Here is a 19,212-nt window from a genome sequence, read left to right as displayed (position 1 = left end):
AAAAGAGCGCCGGCAAGTTAACCCGGGGGTCGTTGGTTTGAATCCCACTCTAGTCAATTCTTTGTTCAACCCCAAAAATCATTTCAAAATTTACCCAGTCAGTTTCCCTTGTGGTTTATATTATTATTTATTGTGATATTTGGAAAATTAAAAAAAAAAAAAAAACTTCAAGGAGGGATGAGAGTGGGGAGAGGAAGGTAGACAAAGAAAGTTTACCTCTTTTGGCTCTTTGGGTCTCAGTATGTGCTCTCCATATTTACTGATGACGGACTCCTTGTCAAAGCAGCTGTACCAATAAAAAGAACACAATTCCAATTAGTATTTTAATTATATATTTTAATAAATTCCAGTTTTTGACTGCTTTTCCAAAGATGCAAAAATTTACCCACATGTTTTTTTCATTTCATTTTTTTTTTTCCCCATTAGTTTTCAAGTTACCTGAGAATTTATGAGACTTGAAGAGAATGGATCAGAATTGCTGAGAATTTGAGAGAACTTATGAGAGTTGATGAGAATTAATGAGAATAATTCTTATTATTTATAATGAGAATTGATGACTACTACACAAAGGCAGAAACAAATATTCAAATTTGCAGAAATCTGAAACTTAAAAAAAAAAGTTCCCATCGAGCACTCATGTGTTGAACTCATCATAACCATTTTTATTCAGTTTATGACCTTTGACCTAAGATAACTGACCTTCCAAGCAGGGCATCAAAGCAGCTGACAGCGTTGTCCCTCTGTACTGCGACAGCGATGCTGGGGCCATGACACAGAATCTTCACCTGGAGAGTAAATTTCAAAGAGTTGGAATAAGAAAAATATCCAGGGTTTAAGAAAGGGTTGCAAAGCGCTTCACAGAATGTTGTTTTTGTTAATAACAACTTTGATAATTAATCTAGAACCAAAAAGCAGAACTAGGTAAAGTATTTGGAACTGTTCAATTGTAATCCTATATAAATGTAGATGTACACAAACTCAACACCTGCCCTGTAAGCTGAGAATGGTGATCTCAAGCGCAGAATTCTGCGGTTAGCAGAGCCATGAAATTGGACCCAAGGGCGAAATTCATAGAGCTGCTTAAAGCCATTGGACACTATATAACGGGAAACCCCACTCTTGTTTCCGCATGTTTCGCCGTGTCATGACATGTGTTTAAAATAAATCCATAATTCTCTCTATCGAGAATTTATATTGTTTTAATGTTTTCTCAAAAAGTAAAGCATTTCATGGAACAATATTTCAAGAGAAGTCTTTCACCATTACCTTCTGTAAACCCTGTAAATTATTTGTAAATCTGCGAACTTTTTTGTTGTTTCTGTACCGAAAGTGTATAATGGCTTTAAGATCAAAAAGCAGTTTAGCTCAGCAAAATTATGCTTACAAGAATAAGGTTATCAGTCAAAATACCATATCCCATGTACCATTTGTGCCTTGTATCTTGCTCATTTCTGCTAAGCACAAACTTGATACAGAACATTATCTGCTTAAAGGCAGTGGACACTATTGGTAATTACTCAAAATAATTATCATCATAAAACCTCATTTGAAAACAAGTAATGGGGAGAGGTTGATAGTATAAAACATTGTGAGAAGTAATGTAGTTTTCAAGAAAGAAGTAATTTTCCACGAATTTGATTTCGAGACCTCAAGTTTAGAATTTGAGGTCTCGAAATCAAGCATCTGAAGGCACACAACTTCGTGTAACACGGGTGTTTTTTTCTTTCATAGTTATCTCGCAACTCCGACGACCAATCAAGCTCAACTGTTCACATGTTTGTTATTTTATGCATATGTTGAGATACACCAAGTGAGAAGACTGGTCTTAGACAATTACCAATTGTGTCCACTGTCTTTAAGCAGCGCTATGAAATTGGGCCCAGGTATAACTGCATATGATACTTACCAGACTTGGGAAGGACTTCCCGTAAACACTGCAGAATCCCCTTGCCTGGTCCTCTTTGAACCAAACCATCCGCATCCCAACGATAGTGAAGCCGTGCACCAGCAAGGCATCCATGACCTCAATGTGACCTCGGTGGTAACCTTTGACTTTGGTTAAAAGGAGGGGTGGGGTTAGGAGGAGACAGGTCGTCTGGCAAAGGGCGCTGTAGGATGGCATCAGGTCAGTGGAGCTTGTGCTCGAACCTAGGAAGACAGAATATTGGATTGTTCCAAAAAAAAAATGCTTATTTTCAATCTGAAAACTCAACTTTTTGTTGGTAATTTTTTTGCATGAAAATAATCTCAAAGCATACTGATGCTGGGTCGTTACACCAACGATATTTTCCAGAACTACCACAACTCAAAGACAGATTACTTCCATGGTGTTGCCACAAACCCAACTTTTTTCCCTGTTTTTTTTAAAGAGTTTTTGCTAACTCACAAAGCCGGACGACCATTTCAGTAATGGCTACACTTCACCGAGATGGGCCATAGACCCAAATCAACTGTCACCAGGGCTCATTGCCACATACTCCCGAGGATGAAACAGGGTTACTCGTTTGCAGTCCGTACGAATGTAGCCATGGGTTTCATTCACTAGGAGCCTGGCTGGTAGAGCAGAATGCATAACCTTCCTAACTTGTTCAAAACAATTATGATTAAATTCCTTGTTAAAGGCAGTGGACACTATTGGTAATTGTCAAAGACTAGTCTTCTCACTTGGTGTAAAGACTAGTCTTCTCACTTGGTGTATCTCAACAAATGTATAAAATAACAAACCTGTGAAAATTTGAGCTCAATCGGTCATCGAACTTGCGAGATAATAATGAAAGAAAAAACACCCCTGTCACACGAATTGGTGTGCGTTTAGATGGTTGATTTCGAGACCTCAGGATCTAAATCTGAGGTCTCAAAATCAAATTCGTGGAAAATTACGTCTTTCACGAAAACTATGGCACTTCAGAGGGAGCCGTTTCTCACAATGTTTTATACCATCAACCTCTCCCCATTACTCGTCACCAAAAAATGTTTTATGCGAATAATTATTTTGGGTAATTACCAATAGTGTCCACTGCCTTTAAAGGGCAAAAGTGTCACGACCGGGATTCAAACCTACACTCTGCTGATGACAGCACCAGAGCTTGGATCCGGTGTACTAGACCGCTCGACTACGTAATGCAATTCTGATACATAAAAGACTTAATATACCTGAGCTGATGGATGTCAGTGAATGAGTGCTGGTGACCGGCGACAGGAGGCTGTCATTTGAGTCCATCCGGACAGGGTAAGGCTTGGTGATGAAACAGCGCCCTCTAGCTTGACTGGATCCCATGAACGAGTCCACTGCATGGCACTTAATCTGAAGTTAGAACAAAAAAAATGTTAAAAAATTGTGTTTCTTATCGTTTGGTTTGTTGGTTGATTTCCAATATTCACACAAATAGTTACACAAATACTAACACAAAGTTTGACAGAAAATTATATGTACATAATTTACAACTCGATAAACCTTGTATTTGTCACAAGTTGACCTTGTATTTATGACTAGATAACCTTGAATTTATAACTATATTACCTTTTATCAATAACTAGGTTACCTTGTATTTGTAACTTGATTACCATTGCATGTACAAGTAGATTACCTTGTAGTTTATAACCAAGGAAAATATTACTGAATACAAGGATGACCTACATGTACATATGGTATAGGACTGTATAGACTTTTCAGGCTATTAAATAGCAATTTTGCTGAATTTTCTGAGGGTCAAAAAAAAGAAAAAAAATCTAAAAATCAGATAAAGCTAGAAAGAATATAATGCCTGGTTATACTGAATAATGTTATGTCTATACCTTATCTACTTTTATTAATAAAGTCTATGACTAGGTTACCATGTATGTACAAGTAGATGTAGATTAGTTTGTGTTTATAACTCCATTATCTTCAAATGTATATTACTAGTTTACCTTATCTGCTTGGAGGTCTGAGGTCTCTCTGCAACAGAGTCCATCTGGGAAGAGAAGTTTCTGCTCACTGACTGCTGCGGCATAGCTCTCAGATCCTAGTTGAATCAAAGTTAAAACCAATGCAATTAAGGGAGGGTCATCCAATGTTTTTAATCTCATTAAAGGCAAAGTATACCTTTGATTTTCGGAACTGTTTGAGTGTTTTGATTAATGTAGATGTAGAAAATAAAACTAACATCTGAAAAAAAAATGTTTCAAAAGGTGGTTGAGTTTTTGAGATATCGCAGAAAATCAAGAGTAAAGAACGTCCACCTGGATGAATAATCCCTAATAGGAATACACAATGTGAGAAACGTTACACGACGCCATAAAACCGTTATCTTTTAACATATCCACATTATGTCAATATTTTTTTCAAAATGCTTTATACTATCAAATGCTGCTGTAGGCTTCTAACCAAAGGTTTTTATAGCCATTAGTTTTAAGAGTGATTACCAAACGTGTAGCTTGAAAGACTGAAGAATAATAATAATAAACTACAGCATTTATAAGGCGCACTTTACTGAAAAGGAGAAACATTCAAAGGCGCCGGTCAAGTTTTGTCAAGATGTTGGAAAGCAAGCAAGAATAAGTGTGTTTTGAGTTTCTGGTGAAAGAAAGTGATGTTGTGTATTTGTCTGAGGTAATCCGGAAGTGAGTTCCAGAGTCTTGGTGCTATGTTGGAGAAAGCCCTGTCCCCATAACTGACCAGTCGAGTTCGAGGAACATGGAGCGTACTTCTGATAGATCTTAGACCTGGTCTAGTTGTACGGGGTGTCAAGAGATCGTGTATGTAGGGTGGAGCTGAACCACTGGGGAAGACTTGTGAAGCAAAGGCAAGGAACAAATTGTCATAAAATTTTGAAATGAGCACTCCCGTCATAATTTTGAACAAAGAATATCAAGAGAGTCTTTACCATGTATGCCATTGTTGATGGGATCTGCCCCGTACATCCCTCTCCATAGGAACTGGCTCTGCTTCCTGGCATCTTGGGGGTTGGCAGGCCCTAGTACGTCCAGCAGCTTCCGTACAGCATTCTCCCTCTGGAGGCAAAGGAGAAGCACCGGGCCAGACGTCAGGTGCTCAATGTGCATTGTGGACAGCAGCTCATTCTGAAAACAAAACAATGTTTCAAAGATGGTGTTCCATTTTTTTATATTTTTTTTTATTATGCAAGTCACCAGACACACAAGGCTGGAAGGCCACTTCAAGGTGTAGGCTACAATTATTTTATTTTATCCAGAGGCCGTTGCCACCTACTCCTAGGGCTGAAACAGGATTACCCCTTTTACAGTCCATACGGATGTAGGCTTAGGTATAATCAGTCCGAAGCCTGGCCGGTAAAGCAGAAAGCACCACCTCCCCAAATTTACGTAGCAAGTGTCATGACCAGGATTCAAACCCACACTCTGCTGATCAAACACCAGAGCTTGAATCCGGTGCTCTTAACCGCTTGGCCATGACAAGCTGTAAGAGCAGTGTAAGAACTTTAGTGGAAAATCCACAAGGCTTATAGCTCAAACTCTTTACTGGACCAAAAATTAAACTTTAAAAAAAATAGTTTGCATATAAATCAGGTCAGGTTAGCTCTAAGGTTGCCATAGTGGTTTCTGTTCATGCCTTTCACATCAGTTCACCCCTGGTTCGTGTCTGGACCGAAGACTTGCATGTGGATTGGATTTTTCAGTCCCTACCTGACTGAGTGGGTTTTTCTCCCACGTCTGCAGCTGAAATTTCTTAGTCGTCTTCGTTTCAAAAAAGTTGGTGTGGTGTTTCTATTAGGATGCTTTGCCAATAATATAATTCAGTTTCAGATTAGGATTTAGATTGTGTCTTGGTAAATTGCGGGCACTTTTTACATCAAAGTTTTATGGCGAACTATGCATGGATGTGAATAAAACATGTTTTTAATGGCAAAATAGCTCGTCTCTGTGCTTGCTTTCAACGTGTCATTTTTTGTGTTAAGCTGTTTTACCATCGAAAGGCAGAACTGTATCTATTAAAAATGAAGAAAGTCACCCCAAATATAAAAATTGACCAGACCCAAAGAAAATCAAGACCACACCTTTTGGTCATCCTTTGGTACAAGTTCCTTGGCTCTGTCCGACGTGATGGTTGTCAACCTTGCAGCGACGACCGTGAAGTTCTCTTGAGCGATTCTCTTTAGTATCTTAGAGAGATGCTTACGGAAGGCTAACGGTTTGATGACCATTACTGTGGTCAATAATCTTGGACCTGTCAATGACAATGAGGGATACAAAAAACAAGATTTATAGACTGTGAAAAAGTCTTGTTTGTATTCAACCGGGAAAGCTGGTTATCTGGCGCCCCCCCCCCTCGCCCAATCCAGCAAGCTCATCCCCTACAATGTTGCCCCAAGCAAGCCTGCCCCCAGCAATGTTGCCCCAAGCAAGCCTGCCCCCAGCAATGTTGCCCCAAGCAAGCCTGCCCCCAGCAATGTTGCCCCAAGCAAGCTTGCACCCAGCAATGTTGCCCCAGCAATGTTTCCCCAAGAAAGCTTGCCCCAAGCAAGCTTGCCCCCAGCAATGTTTCCCCAAGCAAGCTTGACCCAACAATAAGTGTTGTCGTCTAGTTGAATCACAATTCGTGCAATTCAAGAGATTGCTGTTGCCAGCTTGGTGTTTATATTCCATTGTGGGAGTTTGCTGAGTTCCCTTGATGGGAAGATCATCTAAAACAAATAAATAAATAAACAAACAACGTGATCACACAAAGGGAGGGATTTGGGGCCCTAGACAAAACACCAAAATTAAGTCTTACCGACTAGCATTGCCTTATAGATAGACTCCTCAACAACCAGCATCCCTTTCCCTTGCTTAGCTCCGCCCCTCCCTCTTCCCTTCCTCCCCTTCGGAGAGTCCGAGTCCGCCCAAGCGAATCTGGCTGTCGACAGCTCCTCCAAGCTGGGGCTTCTCAACGGGGGTAGGTAAGGGAGGTTGACACGCATGGACGGGTCGGCAAAGAGCTCTTGGTCCCTGAAGAACATCGTGGCTTGGCGGAAAGCAGCCTCGGCTGATGTGGACATAATTCTCTCTAGGTTAGCAATGCCCTTTCCGGGTAGGGCACCTGTTATCGGGGACGTACCTGCCATGGTAAACACAAGAGGTTAAAGGCAGTGGACACTATTGGTAACTACTCAAAACAATTATTGCCATAAAGCCTTTCTCGGTGACAAGTATTGGGGAGAGGTTGATGGTATAAAACATTGTGAGAAACAACTCCCTTTGAAGTAGTTTTCCATGAATTTGTTTTCGAGACCTCAGATTTAGAACTTGAGGTCTCGAAATCAACCATCTAAACGCACACAACTTCGTGTTACAAGGGTTATTTTTCTTTTATTATTATCTCGCAACTTCGATGACCGATTGATCTCAAATTTTCAAAGGTTTGTAATTTTATGCATATGTTGTGATACACCAAGTAAGAAGACTGGTCTTTGACAATTACCAATAGTGTCGGACGTTTTCAATGATAAATAAATTAAATGGTTATAACCAGCAGAGGGGGGCCAGACTGGAGAAATCACAGATGAAATGACAAGAGTGGTCAGTAAAAGAATATGATTTATAGCCCTGATGTAATTATTAATACTAATAGTAATAACAAGTTTTTATACAGCACATTTTACAAGAACTATATCAATGTGCTTTATGTTATAAAGTGTCCTGGTAAACAGCCCCAAGCTACTGTGGCGCTTCAAACTTTTCGTACACAATATATATCAACCTCTACCCTCACAGGTGCCTGACTATTCCCCTAGTTTAAGAGTTCAGCATCTTGTTCAAGAACACAATACCTTAACCACCAGGTCCCAATTTCATAAAGCCTGTAAGCCCAAAAATTTGCTTAGCATGAAATTTCTTCCTTGGTAAAAACAGGATTACCAACCAAGGTTTCATTTCTTGCATATTGCTTGATACTGGTATTCAGCTGTTGTTTGCTAAATCCTGAAAATCATGTGGAAATTTGGTTGGTAGTTCTGTTCTTGCCAAGGAAGAAATTTCATGCTAAGCAAATTTTTGTGCTTACAGGCTTAATGGAAATTGGGTCCTGAACTTGTATTTGATGCTCTAGCATATCCAGGCCTCGAATTACAATTTTTTTAGGGCAAGGCCACTTTGGCCTTGGAGCAGGCCAAATTTTGAAGGGCACCAAGGCCAGTAGAAAGGGCACCAAGGCCAAAACAGTGAAAGTAAAAAAGGCATCAAGGCCAAAAAAAACAAATTGACCAGGGGGACCCCTACGGGTAGTAAACCCAATTAAACAGTTCACATGAATAAGGATATTGATAATCAAATCTCAATAAGGATATTGATAAATCATATCTTATTCATGAGCAAACTGTACCATTTTAATTTTAAAACAATATTTGTATTATTTAAAAATATAAAAATACTAACACCCCCCCCCCAAAAAAAAAAAAAAAAAATCCTTAATTGCCCCCCAAAAGAAGTCAAGTTTCTTGCATTTTGCAGCAGAGATTTCGAACTAATCCCTTACAGAACGCTTCAAACGCTCTTTTCGCAGCATTTTTTTATTATGAAGTTATATCGTTGACCTGAAAAGTTGTTGCAAGCGATAGTAACTAAAAAAAATTTCTCAGATCATGCGGTGTAACAATGCCACCAGCAGAGGGCGGTCGAAAAACAACAGCGCCCGCTGTCGTTCATTGATTCATGTAATAGACGGGTCCCCTGTGAAAATGGGACGTCAGATGTTCGGGCCAATCGCATGTACATGTGTTCGTGTTTGCAACGGATGTCACGATGGGATTAACAGGTTGCGCTACTCGTTGTTTGTACGATGATGACTCTTGATCTGATTGCGTTGGATTATATTTGTTTACACTTCACAAGCGAAGTTTTGTTGGACGAAGATTAAAAACGTAAATATTTGGGGGTTTTTAATGAAAATAAAGGCACTACGGCCCTTTTTTTTAAAGAAGAAAAAAAGGGCACGACGGCCAAAAGGAAAAAAGGGCACGGCAATTATGGCCGTGAAAAGCGGAAATTTTTGAAGGGCATCACGGCCAGTTGGAAGGGCATCGACGGCCGTGGCCGTCGTGGCCGCCGTGTAATTCCAGGCCTGCATATCTATACCACTCAGCCATGACTCCCTACTATAGAAGGATATGATATAGCCCTGATGTAATTAATAAGGGAATCAATGTGTGGTGAAGAGGTTTTCAACTAGTAGTTTAAACCCAACGAGGCCTGGTTCTTGATAATTTTACCGAGACGAAGTCGAGGTAAATTATCAAGAACCAGGCCTCGGCGGGTTTAAACCACTAGTTGAAAACCGATTCAACACACTTTGATTCCCATTCATAAATACCTTTTCGGTCAAAAAACATCAACAATTTTTGGTCAAAAAGTCAAATAAATGCAAAAATAGTAATTGTTCAATGATTTCTTTCAACACAATACCCTTCCAGCTATGAAATGGTAAGGCCCTCGAGTAAACAACTCCTTGTAAGGAGATTGCTGTGCGCATCACGCGTATCGTTTGATGTGGCACAACTGTTCCAGCCGTAGCTCTCGACCAATAGGAATGAAGAAACTGTCCCGCTCACAACCGGTTATAAACACTGGTCATTATCAAAGGTTTAAACAACCCCCCCCCCCCACTCCCCGTGACGCGCTCTCCACCAATAGGAACAGCGAAACTGTCCGAGGTATTTATGAATAATAGTTTAGGGTTGAACAAGAAAAATTTGATGAAAGGACCCACCTAGAATTGATTCTACAAGCTGTGGCGCATTCAGCCCTCTGACGATGCACACCAGAGCAGGGTTTGACGTCAGTGCCTGGACGCTGGGCTGCCAGTAGCGATCACCAACCTCATAGGGTGTAAGCTCTTTAGCTTGGGATGAGGTCAAGGAGGCAAGCCACTTCAGGCCCAGGAGCTCGAGGCCCTGGGCGATGGAGGATGAAGGGGTACGTGACTGGTAGGATGACGTCTAAGGATACACAAAGAGAAAAAAAATGGAATTAGCCGTTGAAAAGTGTATACTGAGTATACAGTGCTAACACACATCGGTGTATGGGTAACAACCAAAATTAATATTCTTTATCCCCGATGCAAGTTTAACATCTCTTATGTTGAAAAGTACTTACCAAGCAAAAGGACTTATGTTAAAAGATAGTACATGGCCTGGGCCCAATTTCATGGAGCTGCTAAGCAAACAAATTTGCTTTGCATGAAATTTCTTCCTTGATAAAAACAGGATTACCAATCAAATTTCCACGTGTTTTTCCGGATGAGCAAACAACAGCTGAATACCAGTTACACGCAATATGCAACAAATGGAAATTTGGTTGGTAATCCTGTTTATATCAAGAAAGAAATTTCATGCTTAGCAAATTTTCGTGCTTAGCAGCTCTATGAAATTGGGCCCTGATGTTTTGACTCTAGCAGAGTCTTTCTCGAAGGCCTCATGAGAACACAAATAACATAAACAGAGTGTAACATAATCTGTCAAGTGGAAAAAAAAAAAAAAATGGGGAGGTAGACAGCACACAGAAAGAGGCTTTGCATGGTGAGGTATCAATTTATATTTGGTTTGTGGTAACACCATGTGTATATCTACTTGCTGGGCAGAGTCTGTTCTTTTGAGAATGTGTTTTACTATATATTCTACTACTGCAGAGTAGAGAAGTCTCCCCAATTCCGAAAAAAATCTACTTCGCTGTTGTAGAATATTTAGCAAGACAAGTTCTCAAAATAACATTATCTACCAGCAAGTAGATACACATATAATAGATGTTAAATTTGCATCGGGGATAAAGAATATTAATTTTGGTTTTTACCCATACACCGATGTGTGTTAGCACTGTATGCTCAGTACTTTCCCGAGTCCTGTGAAAAAATATCACAGACATGTTACTCGGGTGGGATTCAAACCCACAACCCTTGCAATTCTAGAGCAGTGTCTTACCAACTAGACTGCCAAGGTTGCCCGGTAGCTAGAGGCAGTTAAAATCAAACATCATAGAAACACAAAGTTTTACCGCACACCAAACATGAAAATTTCTGCTTCTGGAAAATTTCACATTGGATTCAGTCTTTTAATCTTATTTTCAGACTAGGGTAACTTTTATGGATTGGTAACAATAATAATAATAATAATAATTAAAATTTATATTTCGCCCCTTACATACAAAATGATCAGAGGCGCAGAACACTTGTTAAAAAGCACAGAGTGGAAGAAAAAGACAAAGAAAAAAGACTGGTCACCAGGCCAGTGCCCAAACAAAAGTATGGGGATACGTCTGTCCCGCCAACAGCGAACTAATTAATTACTTATCACATAGGACTATCTCTGCTGGCATCTATGTTTTGACCTTTTCAGGAGACAGACGCCTCTAACCCTATCTATGCTAAAATTCTAAACTAACTGACAAGGTGACCAAAGAAGAAATTAAAAAGCTAAAAAGCGGTTTTTAAAAGATAGGTTTTTTGGGTGAGTTTTTTTTAGGTTTATTGGTGAGGGGTGACCACTCAGAGCTGTACTTACAATGGGGTAAAGACCAAGCAGTTTACTCAACGAGTTCCCGACCGTCTTCAGAGCTTTAACCCCAGAGAAGGTGACCACCACAGTCTGTTCAAGCTCTGGATTGGTATAGAAACCACTCGGGCAACCCAGGCTGGAGTGGACGTTGCTAGACGGCAGGTTAGTCAGGTCCCCGCCGAGATGCTGAAGGAGGGTCTCTGTGTACGGGGCGATGTGGAAGCAGAGGTTGGCAGTCAGGGTACTGGTCGGGCTACTGTCTTTGATGGTTGTCAGCATACCTGGAAGCATTAAAGGAAATTGTGTGATCAACCATACACATAAAATACCAAGGTAATCACTTACACACATACATACATATTGGACATTTGTATAGCTCTACTACGTCAAGAACGCAGCGCATTAGATAGGGTACACAGATAGGGTATTATGGCCTAATACATTGTTTGAGTCAGGAGAAAACTGTAAAAAACAACCCATGACTTGTTCAATATTAGAACAGAGAAAAATTTGCTGTATTTAAAATAAAATTAAACAATTTTTTATTTTTATTTTTTTTTTTGGGGGGGGGGGGGGGGGCATTTCAAAAGCCCTGAGAGGGCGCTTTGTTATGAGAGACGCCCATGTTGGCGTTTCAGCTCACCATTCATACAGAGATGTATCATCATGGCTTCGATCAGACACGCAGCATGGTGCATCCCATTCTCCATCCGCAGTAGAATGGCCAAAGACGGCATCGGGGAGGCACTCGCCGTGGGGAACCCTGCCTCAAGATGCTCCTTCAGGGATTGCTCGTAGGTCAGGGAGGGGGAAGTGGGCGTGGTGCATGACATTGGGTTGAAGGCGCGGACCTGAGCTCCGGTTAAACCTGTAATGATGAAATATAAAAATGTTACTTGAAAGTTCAAATCAAGATATACATTTTGAATTTATGGGTGACAAAAGAGGAGTGGACAATGGCAGCAATTAAAAATTTTTACTCCATTATAGTAGTGAATGCCGCAAAAAGTCCAAATATCAAAGAAACTTGCTCAAAACTTGGGTACATTCTGTACGTCTGCAATTCACTGGACAGGCAGAGCTTTCCACTGGACCGTGACATTGTGCCCAAATGCTGAAATCTTTTTACATGAGGGTTTATGCGTGCTGACCAAAAAATAAAACAACTTTTATTGCTTTTTGTGATTTCTGGCAATGATCTGTTCCATTGTCCAAATCAATCCTTCACAGATAAACTTTCAAGATTTTGATCACCAGTGGCATGCCTTTAACATTGCTGCTGGGCTTGAGCCGTTGTCCGACTCTGGAAGATTATTCCTAGCTTTAAATGGTGTCTGTTCATGGTACAACCACACAACTAACACCAGTATGCTGGAGTTAGTCCATATGCCCAAAAGCCTAGTAAATACCATACTACAGAAGAAACTTAAGTATTTCGTGCACATTGCAAGAAGAGAAGGGGATAACCTGGAGAAGCAATGTATGGACGGGCGTGTTGCTGGTCGCGCCAGCAGAGGAAGGCCAAAGGTGAGGTGGACAGATAACATTCGTGCACTTAATGGGGGGAGTCTGTATGGCCTGAGGATGACCGCACTGGAAGGGGACGCGTGGAAGGAGTTCACTTCTCAGATCACCACAGGACGGCTGACGCCCTAATGGACTAAAGAAGAAGTTTGGTACCATAAGAAGAGCCCCAACTGTTAGCTCAGGAACAGTGGCCCTAAATGGCTTGAAGCTGGGCCAGTTAGTCATTCACTTGAACTGGACAAGTGCGTATGACAAGACTGGTTGCTCAACCAGTTTGAGTAAAACAGGGGACAATTTGTGAACTAGGGGGTATTAGATCTATCATTTAGTACGCACCCAATACACCGACTCTCTTGTTGTTCAGTCGTAATCTCCTTATCCCTCTGAGCTGGTAACCTCTGATCTGACAAGCAGAGAGCATGGAGCCGACGCAGATGGGCGGGACGATGGGTGAGACTACTAAGATGACATCGCTTTGAGTGGTTGCTGTCAGCATGGACGGCGGTTTCCTAAGCAGACAGAAAAATTTACGGTGAATAAGTCATGGAAATTTGAATATAGGCAGTTGAAAAAAAATTGACCTGTGAAGAGAGCGATGAAATAAAAAAAAACTACTGTGCACTCTGGTGCAGTGTAAATGGTGTTATCTTCATGTTTTCATGACTTTGATCTTAATTATAAACAATACGAAAATTATCTTTACAAATTTTAAACAAATAAAAATACAAAAAATATATTTGGTTACTTATTTGATTGTTTTATGTAATTTTTTTTTTTTTTTTTTTTTTTTTAGGGGGGGGGAGATGAAAAAAGTCATACTTTACGAGATAAAAATGGAGAGAGGACATTCCTGAGGTAATAATAACTTCTTGAATGAAGTGATGTCTCTGTGCAACGCCAGGGATGAGAAAAGGGATTAGCATTTTGAGCTGTTTCAGGTGTTTACTTTGTTCATCTTCAGTATGGTTGTCGTCTTCTTTTTTATGAGATATCGCCTAACAACACAGAATGGTGGGATATAAAAATGAGAGGACAATTTTGAAAATAAATTACCTGATGAGTGGTATCAAGTCATCCGTCTCCAGATTCCCAGCGTCAAAATCTGTCCTCGATCCCTTCTTGCCTTTCTTGCTCTTCGGGCTTAAGATCTGACTCCCAGATGCCTCCACCTCAGGAGGTGGTTCAGGTATGGAAGTCACACCTACATCGACGACACCGCTTTCCGGGACTCGTCCTCCGAACCAGAGCGCCAGCTCGTAGCTGATACGGTTTGGATTACGCGGGCAGTAGATCGGGACCTCCTCACGAGTCTTGCCGCCAAACAGGGCGATGAGGGAGTGGGGGTCTGTTCGGCGAGCAAGTTGAGGGTCGGTTGGACCGACAGCATCAAGCCATCTAGTACGTGCCATGGCTCCACGGACAGCAATCGCCAGAATTGGTCCAACCTTGTTGGTGTCTTCCAAGTCCTCCTGGAGTTGATTACCTCCTGAAGTCTTCGGCGGCTTCTCTCGAGGACTGCTCGAGGCTTTTAGTAACTCTTCTGAATGGTAGAGGAGTCGCAGACCAGATATGTCGAGGCCTTCTTGTAAGATGCGATACAGGATTCCTATCATATGCGTAGGGTTGAGGTAAACTGACTTATAGACTAAGGTCATAGTGTTCTGGACATCAGTGTAGTTGTCGTAATCTTCATTGGATGTCTGCTCAGACATGAACTCATCGGATTCCACTGTTTGCCAAAAGAAAGAGGCATCGTTGGACAAGTTGTTGAAGACCCTTTGCATGGAATCACGATCTGGGTTGAGGGTCAAGAAAGTTGAGAGCGGTCTTGAGCTGACAAGTGGAAGGGGTGGGACATATGAGCCATCTTCGAGAACCGCGTCGTAGTTGACTGGTTCTTCAGGAGCACCGATCAGATTTCCATTGCGATGGATGGCGTAGGAGAAGGTCTTCTCTATCCAAGGGCAGACGGTGTTCAAGGTGTTTATCTTCAGGAATGTGGCGACGTTGCTCTGAAACACTGTGCTATCTCGAGTCTCCTCCTTCCCGCGTCCTTTGGTCTTGCGTTTCAGCAGGTTGTTCTGCTTGCTTGCGCTGGCGACGGTCGGTGTGATGGCGACATGAAGCACCAGCTCTCCCTCCATATGAACCTGCTGGAGCCCAACTACCTGGAAGGGGCAATCTTTTGGCTTGAGGGCCAGCTGATCATCCGTCTCTTTGAACCCTTCCGCCAAGAACTCAAAGCTGGGCGGAACCAAGGACAACAGCCAGGTTAGTAAGACTTGATGCGTGATGGAAATCAGGGTGGGGTTCTCGTTCAGGGTCTTGCTGCCAGTTCCACGATGGGGTATGATCTCACCACTTGTAGAAAAGTGAACAGTCAGGAGGGCACACTCCTGGTTTGCGCGGAGGATAGGGGGTAGGCACTTTGGTGATGTGGTGTAGGATGCCTCCTGACAAAAATAACAAAAATACAAGGCATATAAAAAATCTTAAACACCTTTTCAAATACTTTTACATCATATTAAAATGACCTTTTTCGTTAACAACCTAACTTTTATTGGGGTGCCGTAACAACACAGGTATTTCACTTTGCATTTCTTGTGCACTGTCAGTCAATTTGCCAAATGCCAGATTAACAGCTGAGGAAACTCTCTCTTATTACATAAGATTATCTTTTATGAACACAAGGTGCCATGATTGTAAATAGCAACACAGTAGCACTTTAAAGACAGTGGACACTATTGGTAATTGTCAAAGACAAGTCTTTTAACTTGGTGTATCTCAACATATGCATAAAATAACAAACTGTGAAAATTTGAGCTCAATCGGTCGTCGAAGTGGCGAGATAATAATGAAAGAAAAAAACACCCTTGTCACACGAAGTTGTGTGCGTTTAGATGGTTGATTTCGAGACCTCAAGTTCTAAACCTAAGGTCTCGAAATCAAATTCGTGGAAAATTACTTCTTTCTCGAAAACTGTGTCACTACTGAGGGAGCCGTTTCTCACAATGTTTTATACCATCAACCTCTCCCCATTACTCGTTACCAAGTAAGGTTTTATGCTAATAATGTTTTTGAGTAATTACCAATAGTGTCCACTGCCTTTAAATGAAATCTGGTTCTTAGTACTAGAAGTATACTCGCATAATTGACTTTTCAACAGACTTGTCAACAGGTAGTTTTAGATGTTGAATTTTGCATTGGGGATAACGATTACCAATTTGGTTTTACCATTGCACTAACTTGTGTTAGCACTCTATACTCATTACTTTCTCGAGTTCTGTGAAAAAAATCACTTTGAAATGTCACCAGAAACCTGGCGCTTCATTCTAGAACCCACCAATGAGGGCTCCTTCACGACCTTTTCCATTCTAGTGCAGATGTCTTACCATCAGAGGAAGTTTGTATTGTATAAAGGGCTGGCTAACACACATCGGTGTAAGGGTAAACCCAAATTAGTAACAGTTAGGTATAATATAAGTTATCACATAAGCGCGATAGAAATACGGAAAAATATAGCGCTTCTGCGTCCCATATCCAACTCGGCCTCGTTGGATATGGGACGAGCGTGCGTGTGATAACGAATTTATCTTCCAGTCTCACTTGCAACGTGCAAATTTAAAACTTCAGAGCGTTAGTTCACGCGCCCAAAGTTTAGAATGTAATTTTGCACTGTCCGTATACGGAGCGTGATAAAATGACATTTCACAATACGCACTGTGTAATAAAAACAGAGGAAGTAGGATATAAAACAGAGCTCATAGCATATATGTTTTTTTCCCCCTAGTAGTTCGATCATCTGATTGGTGGATTAGCGCGTACTGGAAGATAATAGATGTTAAACTTGCATCGGGGATAAAGAATATTAATTTTTGTTTTTTACCCATACACGGATGTGTGTTAGCAGTTAGGTAAATCAAGAAATGCCCAGCCACACTTACAAGATCAAAGACAATCGGTGTCATCCTTGCAGCTGGGTACTTCCCAGAGGAAGATGTCCTTGGTCGTAAGGTCTCCAGACGCTTCTGCAAGCGACACCTCGTTGCTCGCTCTTGCTCCCGCTGCTCTCGGATCTTCTTGGCCATCGCCTCGTGAAGAAGGCGCTCTTGCTCCTTGGTCTTGTCCTCCTCGATGCTGGTAGGAGATGGTGGTGGAGTTGAAGGAAGGGTCTTCGTGATGGCCTTCTGGGCTGCGGTAGGGAGGGTCATGGATGAGACTTCTGTGGATTGCGACTTGGAAGCTCTTTGTTGCTGAACATGTTCTTCTGGTCCCTAAAGGAGGATATAAACAGTTGGTTTTACTTTTGTAAAATTGCAGGGGAGAAATTAACAATTTAGGGATGAGATTGTCAGAAAAATTCTAAAAGTTGGTAGAGATGGTCATAGAAGGGTCGTCTGTGGATTGCGACTGAGAAGGCCTGGGTTGCTGAATATGACCTTCTGGTCCCTAAAGGAGGGTAAAACAGTCTTGGGATTTGACTTTGGTAAATTTGCAAGGAGAAATGCAAAATTTAAGGATGGGATTGTCTGGAAATGAAAAACCCTACAAGTTTGATATTTATTTACCTTGGCATTTGCTTTCTCGGTGCTTGTTTTTGGCATGATCACTCTCGGTGGTTGTGTTGCTTTGGTTACACTGTAATTCAAAGAAAAGTTCAAAAAGTTGTTTAAAAAGTCATGGTAGGTTTGTGGCAGCATGATGTAAGCGATACAGAGTGAGTTTGCTTCATCAAAGCGCATAAAGGTGCTGTTCTGCAATATGCAGCCAATCAAACCAGGAACACCGAGGCAAACAATATGAAATAAGTGCACTGGATCATTTTATGTGCGTTACACAATAAACCGAACCTGCGGCTTAACGTACCATCTAATGTCTTGCTTTTAAAGGACACAAGTGTCACAACCTGGACTCGAACCCACACTCTGCTGATCAAAAGCTTACCAGAGCTCGTGTCCGATGTTCTTATCCACTTTGCCACGAAACGCCATATAACTGTTTAGTACTGGCAAGAGGCTATTTAATAATTCTACTTTTCTCACCCCTTCTTGGACTGGCTGGAAGTTGGCGACCCTTTCAATCCTCGTTTGCGATTCTGTCTCCATGCTTCTATATCATCATCTTCATCCCCACTGTCTCCAATGGTGTCAGAATCGCTGTCACTGCAGAAAATAACGAAAACTTGTGGTAACATGCTTTGACATTCAATTCAATTAAATTCAATTCATAAATGGTTTATTAAAATATGACTCGCAGTTAAAAACTGAATTGCACATGTCAACATCATAATATGTTAAACAACCTACATACATTTGGTGTCCACTAAACTTGCGTAACCATTGGCCAGGGCCCAATTTCATAGAGCTGCTAAACACAAAAACTTGCTTAGCATGAAATTTCTTCCTTGATAAAAACAGGATTACAAAAAAATCATGTTTACAAAAACTTGTGGTAACATGCTTTGACATACACTTGGTGTCCACCAAACTTGCGTAACCATTGGCCAGGGCCCAATTTCATAGAGCTGCTGAACACAAAAACTTGCTTAGCGTGAAATTTCTTCCTTCATAAATAAGCTTGGGCGGTCCCTTCGGTTACCCGGTTCTACCCGGTTCCAAGTTGAAAACCGGACTTGCGGTTCCACTCTTCTGTGGAACCGGGTACCCGCTTTTGTCGGTTCCGATTTTAAAAGACCGGGTCCCAATTATAAAAGGCTCTGTGGAGCCGATCCTGCGACGAACCGGCTCTAGAAAATGAGGCTTGATGTTGAAAGCGGTGACCGCAGATACAGTGTGCAAAGGCTTCAAGCCGACATGAGTATCAACTATCACATGTGGCTGCATACACAGTGCACACACATAGGCATCTTCTACAACCACCACATGTATGCATGTACATGTCATGCATATACATGTGCATGTATAGACAGCACGTTGTGATTGGCTGCCGATATATCCATCTTCATAAAAGCTAGCCCCGTGCACAAAACACACAGTGCTGTAGGTATGTATGTACAGGCATGTACAGGCATAGTACACTTGTATGTACAGAGACGACACACTGCATGCACTACGACTGTACTGCACTACGGATGTACTACACTACGGACATATGCTACACAACGATCATACTGCCGGCTAAATCAAAGACTTGTTTAAATCATAGAGTAAGGACAGAGCAGGGAAAATAGGTGCTCGGTGGCACG

General features: G+C 41.4%; 1 protein-coding gene across 1 annotated transcript in view; it reads right to left on the bottom strand.

The window, feature by feature from the left end:
• Positions 1-19,212, bottom strand: part of LOC139951869 (dynein axonemal assembly factor 8-like) — a 28,709-nt gene that overhangs the window by 3,077 nt on the left and 6,420 nt on the right. The window contains exons 7-22 of the mRNA XM_071950941.1: positions 18,050-18,169; positions 17,576-17,645; positions 16,952-17,281; positions 14,061-15,460; positions 13,344-13,516; positions 12,124-12,348; positions 11,487-11,761; positions 9,701-9,929; positions 6,731-7,054; positions 6,015-6,184; positions 4,866-5,061; positions 3,910-4,004; positions 3,154-3,304; positions 1,907-2,148; positions 700-785; positions 217-286 (exon numbers count right to left, since the gene is read on the bottom strand). Coding sequence (XP_071807042.1) covers positions 217-286; positions 700-785; positions 1,907-2,148; positions 3,154-3,304; positions 3,910-4,004; positions 4,866-5,061; positions 6,015-6,184; positions 6,731-7,054; positions 9,701-9,929; positions 11,487-11,761; positions 12,124-12,348; positions 13,344-13,516; positions 14,061-15,460; positions 16,952-17,281; positions 17,576-17,645; positions 18,050-18,169 — 4,156 coding nt within the window. The remainder of the gene's footprint in view (positions 1-216; positions 287-699; positions 786-1,906; positions 2,149-3,153; positions 3,305-3,909; positions 4,005-4,865; positions 5,062-6,014; positions 6,185-6,730; positions 7,055-9,700; positions 9,930-11,486; positions 11,762-12,123; positions 12,349-13,343; positions 13,517-14,060; positions 15,461-16,951; positions 17,282-17,575; positions 17,646-18,049; positions 18,170-19,212) is intronic.

Source organism: Asterias amurensis, chromosome 19, assembly GCF_032118995.1.
Source record: "Asterias amurensis chromosome 19, ASM3211899v1".
Lineage (NCBI taxonomy): Eukaryota > Metazoa > Echinodermata > Asteroidea > Forcipulatida > Asteriidae > Asterias > Asterias amurensis.
Note: the sequence above shows the minus strand (reverse complement) of the source record. Positions and strands in the feature narration are given on the sequence as shown.